General features: G+C 41.5%; 1 protein-coding gene across 3 annotated transcripts in view; it reads right to left on the bottom strand.

The window, feature by feature from the left end:
• The window catches only part of SLC12A2 (solute carrier family 12 member 2), a 106764-nt gene extending 88614 nt beyond the window's left edge, over positions 1–18150 (bottom strand). For 2 of the 3 annotated variants that reach the window (XM_065875285.1, XM_065875287.1), the window contains exon 1: positions 16929–17663. In XM_065875285.1, the coding sequence (XP_065731357.1) occupies positions 16929–17663 (735 nt within the window). Of the gene's footprint in view, positions 1–16928 lie in introns of all 3 variants that reach the window. The other variant, XM_065875286.1, reaches the window with a different exon arrangement.
• Between the last annotated feature and the right edge of the window lie 680 nt (positions 18151–18830).

Raw genomic sequence — 18830 nt, 5'->3', positions numbered from 1 at the left:
GTTTTAGAAGTCTCTGTATTTTTCCAGTCATACACCACTTTATTATTTCTATTAATTTTCCTTGAAGTTTTTTATACACCTTCAAAATCCTATCCTTTAAGTTAGAAAATTTCTGAAAGAGTTCTATCAAATATTTAATTTGATATAATACTGCTTTATTGCTGAAATGTTGATTTTAAAGTATTTTCTCCTGGGGGACTTTTTGCCTGCTATTCCCTGTCTTTAACACACTTTGAATATGGCTGGCTCCTTCTCAAACTTTAGGTCTTAGCTCAAGTGTAGCCTCCTTCCCAGACCACCCAACATATAGTTTCTTCTCAGCAGTGCCCCTTTTTATTTCTTCATAGCATATATCACACCCAGTAATTTTTTTTTTTTTACTCAGCTCTTGTAATCTATGTACCTACCTCCACTCCTTCAATGTGTATTAAAATGGAAGGTCCACAAGGGTACAGACCTCTCCCTGTCATTTTTAATCAAAGACATAGTGAATGAATATTAAGTCTTTATGGGCAATCCCTGTTTTCCAAATAATGTCCTGAAATAGTAACAAGTAAAATTTTAAGTGTCTGCTCCTGAGTCAGATCCAAGTTCAAAATCTAGCTCTGCTATCACTAGCTATGTGAACTCTGGCAAGTTGTTTAACACCTCTGGCCCTCAGTTTCCACATCTGTAAAATGGAGATAATATTACCTATCCCATAGTGTTTGAGAAGATAAAGTGAGAAAATATCATGATTGTATAGAACACAAAAACTCTCGTACACTGCTGGTGGGAATATAAATTGGTACACAACTTTGGAAAAGAAGTTTGGGCATTATCTTCTTAAGCTGAAAAAAATGCACACCTTTTAACCCAGCAATTCTAATCCTAGATATATCCCTATAGATAAACAACACTTAAATGAAGTAGGACACGTATATTAAAATGTTCATATCAGCATTGCTAAAAACTGCCAAGGACCAGAAACAGTCTCAAACGTCCACAACTACAGAATTGTAGCATTTCATATAATGGAAGATAATTAGCAATACAAATGAATGAAGTAAAAATACACACAAACATAACAGTGAGCAAAAGATGACAGATAAAAAAGCACTGTATGATTCCATATAAAGTTTTAAAGCAGGCAAAACTAGACTAATGGTCTTCCAGAATACATAAAGGTGACAAAAACAAACAAACAAACAAAATACCAAGACCCAGACCCAAATAGATGATCACCATTAAGTCAGGATAGTGGCTACTTTTGGCACAGGGAGATCAGTATGGGGTGCACAGAGGGTTTCTGGAGTGCCAGCAATGTTCTATTCCTTGATCTGGGTGGTGATCACTTGATTAAGTTATGCATTTAGTCTTCACATTTTTTTTCTCTGCTATATACCACCATTCTAAAAAGACCTTTAGGGCTTCCGTGGTGGCACAGTGGTTAAGAATATGCCTGCCACTGCAGGGGACACGGGTTCGAGCCCTGGTCCAGGACGATCCCACATGCCGCACAGCAACTAAGCCCGTGAGCCACAACTACTGAGCCTGTGCTCTGGAGCCCACAAGCCACAACTACTGAAGCCGTGTGCCTAGAGCCCGAGCTCCGCAACAAGAGAGGCCGCTGCAATGAGAAGCCTGCACACCGCAACAAAAAGTAGCCCCCGCTCGCTGCAACTGGAGAAAGCCCACGCAGTAACAAAGACCCAACACAGCCAAAAATAAAATAAAAATTTTAAAATAAATAAAGCAATGGGCAAAATGTCCAAAACAATAAAATAAAAAGACTTTTAAAAGATTAAAAAACAAAATGTATTAACTGCTTGGTACATTGTCTGACATTAACAGGGTAAGTGGTTGATAAATTTTGGCTATTATTATAAACAACAAATAAATGATTATTTCAACTGCCCATGGGGTGAGTTTAAATAACTGGATGTTGAACAAATATACAAAAATAAGTACTGCAAAACATTATTAATCTAGACTCTACTACACTGCTTCCTATAATACTGGCAGTTGAAGATTACCTCTGGAAGAATGAACAAAAACACTGACCTATATATAGAAATGTGGCATCTCCATTCTGAATGGTGGTAAAAGATTTATTACCTACACCATCAACAAGTCAATAGGATATAGTGTGAAGAACCTGGCTTTGAGGACCAATGATCCCACTACTAGAAATCTTTTGTAACTTCTCTAGTGCTAAGAATGTGTTTAATAAATGAAAGCTTCCTCCCTGTGCTGTCTTCTTTGGTGGCACCTGATGAGCACATCAGAGCACCACTAGCTAGGGTTAGTATTAAATTGTACAGTAGGAGAACAGAAGCATAACTTGTGGGCCCAGCTTTATTCAAGCAAATTAAAATCACTGTTACTGACACTCAGAGGAGTGGGGAATCTTCATTTCAGGGCACAGTTAGTATAAAAGAATTCACTGCTTTCTTTACAAGCAGCATATTATTGATTTCAAAAAAAAAAACCCAAAATTACACTTCAAAAAAGTTAAAGTTCACCAAAAAATGGTATTTAAATCCTAAAAACAAACTTCTGAACTAAAGTATCCATCAAGATACTCTGGATAAAAATTTCTCATATAGTTTAATAGCATCTTCTTAATATCAAAGTAAGCTAAAGTGTTAAATTAATATTATGAAACAAAGCCAAATCAGTAACTAAAAATGGACGCATACATATGCAAATTTAGATGCCAAAGTGGCTGGGCTTATTCTAACCATTTTTTCTTTAAGTACTAGCCAATTATATCACCCCAAAGCTACCAACATTTCCTATCCGTGCTGTCGGTGATTGGTGTATTCAGTGTAATGCTCCCCATACAGACTATGCTCTCAAAACAAGGTATTGTTTTACAGGAATCCAATCTGCTCTGGTTAACAATGGTCTATTAATATCCAGTGGCATTAATGCAAAGCTCAAAACTCAAGTGCCACAGATAAAAGTGGATGCTGTGAACATGTGACTTTACAATGAACCAAGTCAGAACTGCTGATTGCAGTCAAAGAATTCAGTCCTCTACCTAGCCCATCGTGTTCAAGACTGAGTTACAACAAAATGCATTATGCATAGCATAATTTATACATTATTTCAAATCCCACACAACTTGCTAATGTCAACAAATAGCTTAAAAACATTTTAATTCAACTTACCAGAAAACTTATATTATTAAGTGATACTGGAAGGTATAACTGTGTCATTTACATTTCAAATTGTTTTATTTTTAAAATAAGGAGAACCAAAAGTTGTCAAAGATATAAATATATGACTTAGCAATATCCTAAATGGGTAAAGTATTAGAAAAGCAATATACATGGAGAACCACGCGATAACAAAAACTACATTTAGCATGTGGTGTGCACTTGATAGTTCATGTATTTCTCACATGAATATGTGCTATTTCTCACTATGAATTATCATCTTTCCCATTTTCTATAGAAGGAAACTGAGACTCTGAGGTGACAAGTTCTTTTTCTGAAGGTTACACAAGCATTAAGCAGAAAGGCCAAGATTTAAACCCCTGACTGACAGCTAAACTACCTATGTATGGAAAAAAAACTAGGAGAGATTGAAAAAAAGCAAAGACCAGAAAGGAAATACTCTTAGATACAGCTGCACTGAGTTTGCTTTCTTTTTCAACTGAGAGCACTTCCCCAAGTGTGTGTAACTTGGATGGCTTAAAGTGAAGCCTTCCTAGCTTGAAATATTAGAAAAGAGAGCCCAAGAGCCGAAAGAGGAACTAGAAATTAAGTGGGAATCTCTAGGAAAAAAAAAACAGAATGATAGCGAGGGTAAGCCCCAAATCTCAGGTGACCACTAAATCACACAGGTACAGGGGAGGATCTGCACCACACACATACACACATACACACACACACCCCCACGCAAAGAGACAGGCTAAAAAAGCAGCAGCTGAAAACACAGGACACAACAGAGGTATCAGGTACAGCATAGTGGGGATAGAGGACTCAGTGTGCAGTTTGAATCTAGGCAACTTAAGTACCTGTTAGAACAAAAAACAATAATCCTTAGGAGAATACTGAAAAAAACAACTACCCAAAGTTGCTACAATGTGTTATCTACATAGAAGTCTAGTCTTTACCCCAAAATATTACTGAACAGGAAAATATAACCCATAATCAAGAAAAAAAGTCATTAGACATTAACTCCAAGTGGGCCCAGATGTTAGATATGAGAGACAAAGACTTCAAAATAGCTATAATGAACATACTAAAAAATTAAAGGTAAATACGGTATCAGTGAGTAACAGAGAGGGAATCTCAACAGAGAAATGGAAGCTATATTTTAAAAATTAGAGATTCTTAATCTGAAAATCAAAATAATTGAAATAAAAAATTCATTAGATGGATTCAACAGCAGAGTGGAAATGGCTGGAGGAAGCAGTGAAACCCATTAACTTACAGATAGAAGAAATTTAAACCCAAAAAGGATCCACACAAAGAGAAAAGCCCCTACGTACAAATTCCTGAAAGCCAAAGGTAAAGAATATATCTTGAAAGCAACCACAGAAAACCAATGTATCATATACAGATGAGCAATGGTATGATTAATGGTTGTCTTATCAGAAATAATGGTGGGCAGAAAACACTGGAAGTGCATACTCAAACCACTGAAAGAAGAAATTCTGGCAACCAGGAAACTGACATCCAGCAAAACTATCCTTTAAAAGTGAAGTAAAGACATCTTCAGATAATAAAAACAAAGAATTTTGTTGCCAGTTGACCTCCCTTACAACAACTACTCAAGGAAGGGAAATAGTATCAGATGGCAACACAGATCTACAAGAAGAAATGGGAAAAAATAAAAAAATAAAAAAAAATAAAACACCATATAAGCATTCTTTCCTTTTTTTTTTTAAAGTCATAGGACTTTTGTTGAAAACAAAAAGTACAACACTGTATTGCTGGGTTTGTAATTTACACGATGACCAAAGTACTAAGAAAAGTATTCTGTTTTAAGGTTCCTATATTTTAGCAGAAAAAATTCAATATTCTCTGTAAGTGGAACAACCACTGAAATAATGCAAAGAGATATATAAGAAGAAAGTAAATAGAATTAAAATGGATATTAAAAAATATCTGATTAGCATAGAAGATGGCAGGAAAAGAGGATTAGAGGAACAAAAATGGGTATGAAAACCAACAAATAGCAAAATACCACGCCTAATAACAGCCAAATCACAATAAATGTAAATGAACTAGAGTCTGCAGAGAAAATGCAAGTTATGGTACACATATCATACGATACATGTATGAGACTATCATAAAAACATTCACTTAAATAGAAGATTACTATGGGTGACATAGGAAACTGATTACTTATGATTAGTTATTTAATGCTAGGTGGGAAGAGTAGGATATAAAATCATAATTTTTACATGTATAAAAATGTAAAAGTGTTAAGGATTTGAGGTCTTTAACTTTCTCTGTTTTTCAAACCTCCTATGTTATCTTCTCTTCATAATGATACGGTAACAAACATTTTAAATAAACAAAGTACAACAAAACCCTTGGAATAAATTTTTAAAGTGCTGGTTCTTAAAAGGACTAAGACTTAGCCTCTTAAAATGCGATACTCTAGGATGACATGAGACTGAAATTTTCCAAATGTGTAGCTGGCTGATTCTTTTTGTATTGAGATTTAAAACACCATGGTTACTTTGTGCCAGCACTATGCTAGACGGAGATACTGTGACAACCAAAACTCAGGTCCTGTCTCTGCGTCTACTCAAGAGCTATTCTAAGACTGCTATTTTCTGCTTTTTATGATTTTCTTATTTTCTATCTGTATAACATGCTGGTCATCTTTGAATCCACCTCTGCCAGTGTTCGTTTTCCCTTCTAATCTGCCCTCGTTCTGAAAACCAGAAGGCCATATTTGTTATAACTGTGTATAAAGTTTAACTATGTAGTCCCCAAGTGCAGGTGTGCTGAACCCTTTTAAATGAGGCCTTTTTGTTGTTATTGTTGCTGCTTTGCTTAATTACTGAATCAGCTTTGTTTCTAATCAGCAAATCTGCCAAATAATTGGGACTGAAATAGGTGAGACGATAATTTTTCAAGTGCTACAAGCCAAATCTATTATTTCTGGAAACTTACAGGTAAGCCAGTACTAAGAATAATTTATCATAAAGCTTAACTTCTAAAATAGTAAAGCCTGATTATTTGTGTCTGAAACCATTAGGTTCTATAAAAGAGAGGTAATATCTCACTCCAACTATTCCATGTGAACTCATCAGGATTCAGACTTACCAGTTAGTACTTGTGTGTCTGACTTCCCTACAGGATTTGTCCTAGCACCTCACATGTGAGCTTTCACTAACGTGTCTATGTTTAAATCCAGCATCTACCACTCACTGGCTGTGAGACTTAGGCAAGTTGCTATTAGCCTCTGAGTTTGTCTATCTGTAAACTAACTGGTTTGGAAGATTACTGTGCACAGACTACAGACTGCTCCTGAAACATGACAGATGTTGAATAATTGGTAACATTATACAATTCATTATACAGTTATCTAAGGGTTAAATCCAGATCTTTGATAGGTTCCTATAGTAGAATGTTTCAAAACTGACAATCAGCATATCAAAACAAACAAACAAAGCAACAAAAAACCCCACAACTATGTACTACTGTCATGATGATAACCAAAGTCTGTCTAGGACATTGGTTCTCAAACCTGGCTCTCTGGGAATCACCAGGAAAGCTTTTTTAAAATGGCATGTATATTCTTTGAGAGAGAGGAATCTGTAATTTTTCTCCAGGTAATTCTTTTAGAAATTTGGGAATCACTAGTCCAAAAGAAAAGGGAGACAGAGAGCTAGTTTCAAAGAGATGCAGCCTTACCAAGTATTAGTTAAGTGCTTAGGCAAACCACAACCTTGCAAAATATGACTGCTACTCTACGACCTTCTGAAAACCCATCTCCTCCAAAGATAGATTTGAAGATCAAATACAGATACATGAGTTAAGAGTGCTTTGTAAACTTAACACTTTACACAACATTAAGAAATTCTTCACAGCCTTTGCAATATTAAAGACCCAGATCTCCATTCTCAGACAGAGATAAAATCCACTGATTCAACAAACATTTTATTGAGGGCCTAATCTGTTTAGACAACTTTATTTAAGGAAGGATCTCATGAAAAATTAGAGAAAATTTGACTGTTTAATAATTTTAAACTAGTGGTGACTATTTAACATGTAAGAAAAGGAAGGGAGAAATCCAAGAAAGGAGGAATGAGGGAAGGGAAAAGTTCCTTTAAATATCACTTCCCCTGACAGCACTGGCTAACTGATTTCTCTGCGATGAGGGAAATGTTCTGTATCTTCATTGTCCAGTATGGTAGCCACTAGCCAACATGTGGGTATCGAGCACTTAAAATCTGGCTCAAGTAAATACATTTTTAACTTTAATTTATACTTAGTTTAGGGACTTCCCTGGCGGTCCAGTGGTTAAGAATCCACCTTCCAATGCAGAGAACACGGGTTCAATCCCTGGTCAGGGAACTAAGATCCCACATGCCGCAGGGCAACTAAGCCCATGCACCACAACTAGAGAGCCTGCATGCCTCAACTACAGAGCCCACGCGCTCTGGAACCCATGCACCACAACTACAGAGCCCACCTGCTACAACTACAGAGCCCACACACTCCGGAGCCCATGCACAGCAACTACTGAGCCGGTGCTCTGGAGCCCACGCACCACAACTAGAGAGAAGTCTGCACGCTGCAGTGAAAGATCCCGCGTGTGCAACTAACACCCAACACAGCCAAAAATAAATAAATAAATAAATAAATATTAAAAGAATAAAAAATAAAAAAATTTAGTTTAACAGCCAAATGTGACTAGTGGTTATAGTACTGAAAAGTGCAACACTAGAACATTTAAACATTTACATCACACTTTTGGGAGATACAGATAAGAAAAGCAGAAGAAATTTAAAAAAAACCAAAACTTACTGTGATTCCATTTATAAGAAACTTTCTTATACTTAAATTTTTTAAAAAATATTTTTCTATTGGGAAAAGATCTATCCATACAGTGAAACTGAGGGGTCCAAATCTTTTCTACTTTATCTTCAATGAACTAAAACACAACTGACATGGGAATTTAAAAAAAAAAAAAAACCAAAATAGCAAGAACTTACATAGTATTAAACTGTAGGACATTGGAATTAACATCAACTGGGAGTCAAAATGGTTGTTGCAAGTTCCAGCCGTGGCTCTGCCAGTTACAGGTCTTATGATTTTGGACAGGTTACTTAGTTCTTTTGTGTCTTAAATTCCAAATGTGCAAACTGGGGCCATCTGCCTGTCAAATGTCCTTTAGAGATTCTAGATGACAATATAAGGTACATAAAAGAGTTTAAGATTCTTCTGTACTACAATAATTTATAAAGAATAGTTCTATTATTCAACGTGTATTGATTGAGGGTCTGCTATGTAGTAGGGACATAATGATAAACAGTCACAGACATAGTCTGCTCCTCATGGAACTTGAAGTCAACTCAAGTTTACTCAAATAACCATCTTAACAAACATACTCCCACTAACTGAAATAAGGGCTCGAAGAGAAAAGAGGTTTGTCCTAGACTGGAGGATAAAGGCTTCCTCTCTCAGGAAATAAAGATTGAAGTGAAATATTAAGACTGAAAAGTTATCAGTGTGGTATGGAGGAGAAGGGAGGAAGAATCATGGATAGTATTACATACAAAGGCACTATGGCCAGAGGAAGTACTGTGCCATTGAGAAATTGAAACACTAAAGAAGAGGCAGGCCAGAACTAGACAATGCAGGGCTAGTTTTAAGCCAAGGAATAACATGATCAATTTTGTTTTAGAAAGATCACTCCAGGCTCAATAGTAATAGGAGGGCATAGTGAACAGGGGAAACCATAGAAGGCTACTGGAGAAAGATATGCTGCAGACTGCTCTAGGATGGTAGCAGTGAGGATGAAAATAATATTTAGGAAATAAAGGTGATACAAAGAACTCGGTGATGAACTGGATGTAGAGAGGTGAGAAAAAGTGTCAAGGATCACTCAGTTTTCTCACTCGTGCAATATGATGAATGGTGGTACCATTCACAGAGACACAGGACACAGGAAGAGGGCCTGGGTGGTTTTGTTTTCAGAGGCAGAGGAAGAAAAATCGTAAGTTTGTGAGTGTGGGGTGTCCTTTAGACAGGAGACAAAAACGTCCAGCAGGCTCTGGATGCCCAGAACTCACAAAGGTAGTATTAGTAGGAGACAAAATTTGGGGAGCAGTTAGCCTACAGGTGATATAGACAGGAGATATACAGAGAGAGAAGACGGCAGAGGAAGAAGGAAAGCCAGAATCAAGCCTAGAGGATGGCCAGTTTAGAGACGAAGGAAAATGCAGAAGACACTGGGCTGAAAGAGCCAGAGAGAAAGAAGGAAAACTAAAGGAGAGAGTGGTGTTACAGAAGCCAAGGAAGTATCAAGGAGACTTCAAAAGAATATCAAATGCTGCTGGAAGGCTGAATGCTGCTGAGAAAAAACGTTTGCTGGAATTGGTGATAAGGATGGAGAAGGTCACTGGTGACTTTAATAAGAACTATTTAGGTGAGGGGCTTCCCTGGTGGTGCAGTGGTTAAGAATCCGCCTGCCAATGCAGGGGACACAGGTTCAAGCCCTGGTCCGGGAAGATCCCACATGCCACGGAGCAACTAAGCCCGTGCACCACAACTACTGAGCCTGCGCTCTGGAGCCTGTGAGCCACAACTACTGAGCCCATGCTCCACAACAAGAGAAGCCACCGCGATGAGAAGCCCGCGCACCACAAAGAAGAGTAGCCCCTGCTCTCTGCAACTAGAGAGAGCCCGCACACAGCAACGAAGACCCAGTGCAGCCAAAAATAAATAAATCTTTTAAAAAAAGAACTATTTAGGTGAAACGATGGGGTAAAAGTCATGCTACAGCAGATGATCAGGGTCCTCATAGGTCCTTTAAGTCTTCCTCCACTGGAGTATAATAAAGCCTGCTCTACCAAGCCACCTACCCACAAAAAAGCCCCAAAATGACTCACACGCTAAACTCTGTTAGAAGCTACATCATTGAAGGAACCAATTCATACCAACCCAACAAAGAACCATCCAGAGGTTTCTAGTATTCTTACTTTAGATGAATAGCTAATTTGTCAGCGTTCAGGAACAGCATAGTGAAAATTTAAGGCAGAGAAATTTCTGAGCCCAAGGGTACTATGACTACACCAGCCACAATCAGCTTCTGCAGAGAGACAAGATTCCACTAAGCTATGTTTGCCTTTCAGACTTCCCCCTTCTTCTAATCAGAAATCCCCAAGTCTTCCATGGGCTCCAAGTTTTTCATAATAGCTTTAAGAAAGCACTACTACAGGTTCTAGTGAAAAACGGAAGAATCATAAATCCAATGGCAGATGATAAATTTCATATTTAATGGGAAACCATTGATATATTTTTAACTTCAGTATTTAAGTAGTTTTCCTCGTCCATTCCTCACTCTCTCACTTTGTGGAGTCAACCCACTAGTTCCCCACCGCTTTATACTCTATTTGAAAAACTACCGGTTCTCATGGTTTTACCTGAAATTTGCAGCATAAAAGCACATTTTTATACTACAAATTAAAACCCATTTTCTTAGGTTCTATTATTTCACAAACCAGTAGCTGCAATTTTATAAGTGTTTGCCCCATTGTAGAACTAATTTGTAGAAATGAAACCCAACTCTTGAATCCACCTCCAAAACTTGCTCTTCCCAGTCTCCCACCTCTTCATGAATATCGACTCCATTCTCAACAGGGGAAAACCCCCCATCCAAACAGTCACCAAATCCCAACAATTCCACCTTTTAAACATATCCAGCATCTAAACAGCTGTCATTGTATCAAACACTATCACCTTCATAAAAGTCATCATCATCTTAACTAAAACACTGCAGTAGGCTTCTAACTTGTTTCCCAGCTTCCACTCTTACCCCCTTACAGGATACTCTCCACACAGCATGAGAGTGATGTTTTAAAAATGTACGTCAGGTCATGTCAAGTCTGTGCTCAGAGCTCTCCATGACTCCCTACCTCACTCAGGGTAAAACCCCAAGTCTTCACCACGATCTACCAAGTTCTACACTGTTTGCTTTTCACTATTGCTCTAACCTCCTCCCCTATAACTCTCCTGCTAGTCACTCCAGTCTTGCTGGCCCTTTTGCTTCTCAGTCATGCCAAGCATACCCCAGGCACACTGCCATCTCAAGGTCTTGGTGTTTGCCGTCCTCTGCCTAGTGTTCTTCCCCTCGGGTGTTTTCACGGGCTGATACTTTCACTCCCGTCTAGTGTCTGCTCATGTACCACAGGGGGCTTCTCTAACTCCCCCAGAATAACACCACCCCAGCTATCAGCATCTATCCACCTTTCGGTTTCTTCTCGGCAGTTACACTGACCTATCTGTTTACTCTCTCCTACTGCTAGAATGAAAGCTCCACAAGTCTGTTGTGCTCACTGCTGTAACCCCAGCACTCAGAACAGGGCTATTATTGATGCTCAATCAAGATTTGTTGAATAACTAAATTCACATTCATTTCACTTCAGCATGGAGCCAATGTGACTAGTGCTACAGACTTTACAAACACGTATGAAACATGTAATTAAAAATTAGTGAAAACAAACACACTAAATACATAAGAACCTAGAAAGGCTCTTTTGGTCCTTCAAATTCTGGTCTAACAAGATTGGGAATGTGACTATGAACCCAAACACACATAGAGAAGACGCTGATTACGACAGCAGTGTACAGATTTTTTGCCAGATTTTAAATCCCCAAATTTATCTTTCCTTCTCCCCAGGCAGTTAGTTGGTATATACTTGGAGAATGTGTACAGTCTTACAGGTAAACCAGACTTCAGCTCTGGTGGCATGGGTTTAGAGGGTGGGGCCCCTGGCAAAATTGTGAAACACTGCAAGTTTGTGCCCTGCACAACTATTTCTGATCAAGGTCCCACCTTTACTCACTGCTGGACCTACTCTATTCCTTATCCCCAGGGATGTGACCCATTCTGGTTCCCCCAGGGCGACCTTCAAAGACTCAAGCTCTGTACTGACGTGATTAGTAGTGTGTGGAATTTCTTGTCCACGACTCAGCACAGCACATTTAGAGCAGCAGCTACACTTGTTTAGTGTTTTAAAGTCCCTGTTAAGTGGGAGGAACTGCCCACCCTGATACATTCGATAAACGAATCTTTATTAACTACCTATTCTCCGTCTGGAGATGAATGAGACACCAGCTCAGATCCTAGTGAAAGAGACAGTCATATTGGTCAGTAATTACATTATCACAAGAATTCCTCCTCTTTTCTCTCAGTTATGTAACCATTCTACTCTCAGGAGGTCAAGATAGAAGTGTGATGTTGGCAACCCCCAACATGTCCCCCTCAACATCCCTGCCATCTCAGAGCAGGTCCACGGGATAGGGAGAAAGAAGAAATAACAATAAAGAGGAGCTACCATGTCCTGGCATTAATAAGAAAAACCTGGGTGTGAATGCCAGCTGTACCACTTTCTGTGAGAGCGGCATTAAGCAATTTCTTCACTTTTTATGACCCCATTTTATCATGAGTAAAATGTATATAAGACTTATTTCTTAGGAATTAAATGAAAAAACCAACAAGTTCAGTGAAACATAAGACACTTGATACAGCTGTTCCCTTGACCTTTCCCTTTTTATTAATAAGAGAGGCTAAAATAGAGAGGCCACATACAAAGATTTGACATACCACCAGCAAAAGGCTCCAAGTCTTGGCCTACGGACAAAACTGCAGTGGTAATGCACTCTTTTCAAACTACTTTAAAATCCAAATCCAGTAGGAGCTATTATGGATTCTCCACCACACACTTTCCCACATTTGATAATCATGCTTTCCATCATACATGTTGAAGTTGTCTATCAAATACTTATTTGTTTACCCCCCACTTTTTACTTTCTTCTTATAGGGGCAGGAATCACTACTTCGGTTTCATTCTTTGAAATACTTAAAAAAAAAAAAATCAATTACTGGCATATCTCTGAAGACTTTGTGCCTTCTTTAAAACACTTTTCTCTCAGCTTCCCTGACACTGCTCTCCTGGCTATTTCTCACCAGCCTAACAGCTCCTTCTTAATTTCCTTTGCTAGTGTTGCCACAATCTCTAGTAGACCTTTAGACATTCCCCAGGCCCAATCCCAGACCCTGTTTCTGTTCTCTTATTTACCCACTCTCCCCAAGTAATTTCATGCACAACTTTAGATGATAAATACATAAATATATATACATGTACATATGTATGTAAATATATATGTATATACACATACACACATATATTTCATATACATATAAAATATATTCTGCCCCTTCTCCCTCAAAATGACTCTTGGACTAAGATATCTTGCAGGCTACTCAAAAGCATTCTTTCTTTCCTCCCCAATCTATATTCCTTCTCCAGCCTTTCCCATCTTAGGCAAAGTACCAACCATCTATTCAGCTGCTCAAGTCCAAAAGCTGGGAATCAGCTTCTCGTTCACTCCCACATCCAATCCACCTACATCCCACTCATTCTGCCCCCAATCCTTACTATCTGTAAGGAGACCACAGTAAAAGCTGCTTCCATTCTCACCCTTCTCCATCCAGCAATCAAAAGGTGTCAAAACAAAACAGATCATGTTGCTACCTCACACAAAACTCAATAACGTCGCACTACCTTTATAATAAAATCTTATACTGGCCTCCTCATAGTTCTTTTGACATACCACTTTCTCACCTCACTATCTTCACAGATTTTGTTCCTTTGGCCTGGAATATTGTTCTGCCCTATCATCAACTTAGCCTTCAGGTTTCAGCTTCAATGTCATACTTTGTATACCCATCACACAGATGACTGTTTAAAAATGGATAAGTTTATACTGTATTTTCTTGCTTTTGCACCTTTAAAATAATAAGGTGCTTTCATTTTGCACTCTAAGTTAAGAGTTGTTTATTACTTTATTTGGTAATACCTAATCACAGTTAAAAAAAAAAAAAAAGGCTTCCCAAACCCCAATTAAAATTAGGTCCTATTATATCCTCACCAGCATTCTAACCCTTCTCTTTCATAGCACTGGGAAAAAAAAAAAAAAGTTTGTAACTAGGTTATTTGTGCAACCATTTGGTTAACGTATGCCTGAGTATGACAAGAGTCAGTATCTGTTTTGCTAATCACGGCATCATCCCGCAGTGCCACAGCCAGGTGGCCCACACCTAAGAAACTCTTCTCCCCAATAAATATTTGATAAAATGGAGAACTCATGAGTCCTGGCCCTAGAATGGCTGCATAATATAGCAAGACGCACCATGGTTATTTAACTATTCCCCTTCAGTTGGATTTCTAGGCAAAATACTTTAAAAAGTCACAATGCTGGGCAAAAAAAGGAATTCACGTAGAAGACACTATAGTCTTTTCCCCCAACAAGTTTCTGGGGTGCATTTCTTTTACTTCTTTTGTTCTTCCATAGTTCCTAGCACAAAGTTAGATCCATGGTAGATATTTAAGCATTCAGTGACCCAAGCAGACTACATGACAGTCACTCAAGAGCTAAGATTAAATGTTGCAGAATTCTAAGTATTATGATTTCACCTAGAGCTACAAGCATCAGAAAAGGTTTTAAGGAGTAAGAGTCAATCTAAAAAGTGAAGAACAACTTTTGGGGATCGAGCCAACCTACACTATCAGGCCTCCCCTGCCCTCCTTCAGCAGTGGTTTATCTATAGCCAGATTTGTATTCCTTAACATGACACATCTCTTTAATCCATTCACTCAATTCTAAACAAAATTATCTTCAAGAGGAGGTTCTATGCTTATTTAACCTAATAAACCTTTTTTGCTGCCCATAAAGGGCCCAAATGGTAAAAGGTAAAAAACTACAAAGAACTCATTACACTACATGCTGCACAAATGAAATTCTGAACATAACATTTTAGATACTACATTCACTGAAAAATGCAGAAATTAGGAGAATCTAAAACTGAAGTCCTAAAGTTTAACGATGTATTTTCTTAAGGGCCAATATAAGATTCAAATGGTAACTATACTAGCATTATTTTGCAGGCACTGAACGTGGGCCTTTGCATACATTTTTCCCCCTAATCTTCAAAATAACTCTGAAAGGTGAGGAAGCTGAGGCTGAGAAGCTAGGTGACTTCTTCAACTACTATACATCTAAACAATACAGGTGTTCTTTTTTATATACTGTGAACTGACCAAAAACACCAAACAAACAAAAACCTGAAAATCTGGAGAACTGGAAGGGCTTTGTTATTGACAGAATTTAGTTTAAAATAACAAAAACATTCCTAGGAAGCATACAAGATCAAGGTATATAATATCCTTCAATTAAAAAAGCTTTTAAGACTTATGGGTAAATACAGACTGTTTTACTACTAAACTACAGGGCTTTAGTGAAATCTGAAACCATCTATATAATATTTCCAATAATAAAAATGCTCTAAAAGGGAAATTATCAGCTATATAATCTGCTTTATGAGAATTTTGAGTTTTGAAAGGAAAATATAATAGATTTGAAAGAAACTACAGGAATATGGATGAAATAAGTGTTTTAAAAATCATTTTTCTTCTTATATGACAAAATACCATAACAGAATGAAAGAAGTAGTATTACCCAAAGCTAAATGATGTCAGGCTTTTAAACAATCAATAAGCTGTAAGGGTTGGGACCTCGGCAATTATTTCAATGAATGTTATGAATGTTACATTTTCAAATACTGGGACAAGTACAGTCTTGTATGAAATGACTGTATGAAGTCAAATAATCATATCCAAAAGAAATTACATACTTTCTGTATTTAAACTTTCCGACACTTCGATCGTGTCAAACTATATGGTGCTAACTCTTTGCATTCACAAAATTCCATCAATGTAGTCTTATACACTTATAAAGGCAGTCTTCAAGTAATCCCAAATCATAAAAAATTATTAATCAAATCTCAAAAGCATCAATGTCATCTCAAAAGAACAAAAAAGAAAAAGATTTTGTACCCTGAAAAAATAAAAGTTGTATGCGGCCATAAAAGAAGAATTACAGAAATCAATAGAGTTTATAGGGATGGTTTCTGTTCACCAAGTATAACTGCTTAGACAAAACCCCAGAAGGTCTTTCTGGACATCCTCCACAGAAAAAACAATTCTATTTCTCTCTCCCTCTCTCTTAGACTCTGCCCCCCGCCTTTTTGATGTAACCCTCTTCCAAAAGGTTTACATTATAAAAGTGGATTTATGCCATTATCAGGAAGAGCTTGTCCCAAGACTTAAGATTTCTATATCAAGATTGCAGGAATTGAGCTTTAATAATTCATACACCACAAACACACCCTGCTAAGATTCTCCCTTCAAATACTAATGTTCCCACTCTTGGGACCCCTAACGGGTGTACATAAGCCACACAACACAACCTTTAAAAAAAGACACGGATGGTAGGTGCTCTCCACTCCCTCCTGAGAAACGTCCTCACCACCTAAACCTCCTGCACATTCCCTTCTCGGGGCCTAAAAGTACAACTGTCATTCAGAGGGATGGTAATTGTTAAGCGTGGGTGAGAAAAAAAAAAGCATACACAAGATATATAACTGGATGGGGGAGATTGTTAAATGCAGCCTCTGCGGTATCACGTAACTAGCCTAACCCGCTGCCAACTTTTAAGAGATTAAGTTACATTCCTCTGCAATTCCACCCTTGACAGCTGAATCCAGAGATGCCAGCGAGTTGTGCACGTCCATTCACGCCGCCTCAGCAGACAAGAGCCGGCAGCTACATCCCGCGGTCAGCGCGGACCAGCGGCTGGGGTGGGGGGGATGGCGAGAGGGCTGCAGAGAGGGCCGGGAGAGCTCACCTTTTCTAGCTCATCGTGGAGCTCCGCCAGGCTGGGCCGGAGGAGCTTCTCGCCCAGCTGCGCTGCCGTGTGCCGGTAGTGGTCGATCCTGGGCACGGCGTCCATAGTGTTGTGGCCGAAGGTGCGCAGGTAGTAGGTGTTGGTGTGGGTGTCATAGTAGTAGTGCTGGTGGTGCCCACTGCCGCCGCCGCCGCCCGAGTGCAGGCTGCTCCCCTCGCTCAGCACTGTGTCCCCGCCGTTCTGGAAGTTCACGTTGGGCCCGTCGCCTCCGATCCCCGCTGCATCCGACATGCTCTCGTCTGCCGACGAAGAGGCAGCTGGGTCCACGAAGTTCACGCGGAAGCGGCCCTTGGCTTCCTCGCTGCCCTTGGCTAGCCCGCTTTCGCCGCTAGCTTTCCCGTCCACGGTGGTCTCTCTGGCCCTCGCCCCAGCGTTAGCCGCCGCCGCAGCCGCAGCCGCTCGCCCGGCATTCTCGGAAACCAGATCCACCTGGAAGCGGCTCTGGCTCGGGGTGGGCCCCAGAGGTCTGCCCAGCCCGTCACTGGCCGCCGCGGCGCCCTCCCCGCGGACCCCGCCGCCGCCCCGGCTCGCAGTCGCAGCATCCTCCGGCACCAAAGGCACTGCCGTGCGGGGCAGGTCCATCCCGGCGGCGGCCAGCGCGGCGGCTGGAGGCGTCTCCCCGACCCCCGCCAGCCTCGCGGCGCCGGAGGAGGGCGCCGTGGGCCCCGGCTCCATCGTCGCCCGACGCTCGGCGGACCCGGAGAGCCTGGCGGACCTGGCGGGCTGCACGCCCTCCGCGCCCCCGGCCGGCGGTGGTTGCGGCCGCAACGCCAGGTGAGGGAGTCACTCTCCAAGCCGCGCACGCGCCGCCGCTAGCCCAGGCCGGCACGAACGCCTCCGGCAGCGGAGTCTGCGCGCGAGTGCGGCGGGCGCGGGGCGGGCCCCGCTGTTTAAAGCCTCGGCGGGGCCGCGGCGTTGGTGGCTCCCGCTGCAGCACGCGGGAGGCGGGGCCCGCGACTCGTCCGCCCCTCAGCCCGCCCAGCCGCGGTCCCGCAGTGGCGCGCGGCGGAGGCTCCCTCGGCTCTCAGCCAGTCCTGGCTCCTGCGCTACCCCACTCAGGGATCGCGTCCGGCCCGTCCACGCCGGGCCTCGGGCAGCATGAGCACCGCGATCCGGGAGCGGCCAAGCGCCGCCTCGCCGCCGTAGCCGGGAAGATCTCTGCGCCGCTACCTCCTCTTCCGTCGCCCTCCTCCCACCTCTCCACCTCCTTCCCCCGCCCCGCTCTGCGGCGAAAAGGAGCGGGGCCCCCCGGCCTCCTCCCTCTCTCCCCGCCCCTGGGTCAGCGCGTCAGTGGGCCGACGGCACAAGCCACGGCAGACCAGGCTGCGGACGGTGTCCGGCCCACCCAGCCAGAGAAAGGGCGCGCGGGCCCTGCCTCGGCTCACGCCGACTGCTGATGCTCCGGCGGCGGCTCCGGAGGCAGTCGCCCGCTCGCTTTTTTTTTTTTTTTAAGTTCTAAGCTCTCAATATGGGGCTGAGCCGGCGAGATCTCGCGAGATGCTGCCAGGGCTACCGGGCCGCTTCCCCTGCGGCACGTGGTACCCGAGGCGATGCAGGAGCGGCGGGCTGCCCTGAGCTCCTGCGGGTGATGCCGGGGGCTATCCCGTCCGGACCGCAGGTGCTTCCGGAGTTGCGGGCAAGGTGCGCCTCCCGGGGAGGCGCCTCCCCCGGCGAGGCCTGCTCGGAGCACCGGCCCGCCGCGACTCCCCTCACTCACTCCAGGCCTGAGCCTAGACGGAGGCAGGATTTCCTCTGTGCTGCCTTTGAGGCGTTTACCTGCCTGGCAGCGTTAGATTTGCATAACCAGATACTAATTCCAGTCGTGATGCATTGAGTGTATCC

Source organism: Phocoena phocoena, chromosome 3 (assembly GCF_963924675.1).
Source record: "Phocoena phocoena chromosome 3, mPhoPho1.1, whole genome shotgun sequence".
Taxonomy (NCBI): domain Eukaryota; kingdom Metazoa; phylum Chordata; class Mammalia; order Artiodactyla; family Phocoenidae; genus Phocoena; species Phocoena phocoena.
Note: the sequence above shows the minus strand (reverse complement) of the source record. Positions and strands in the feature narration are given on the sequence as shown.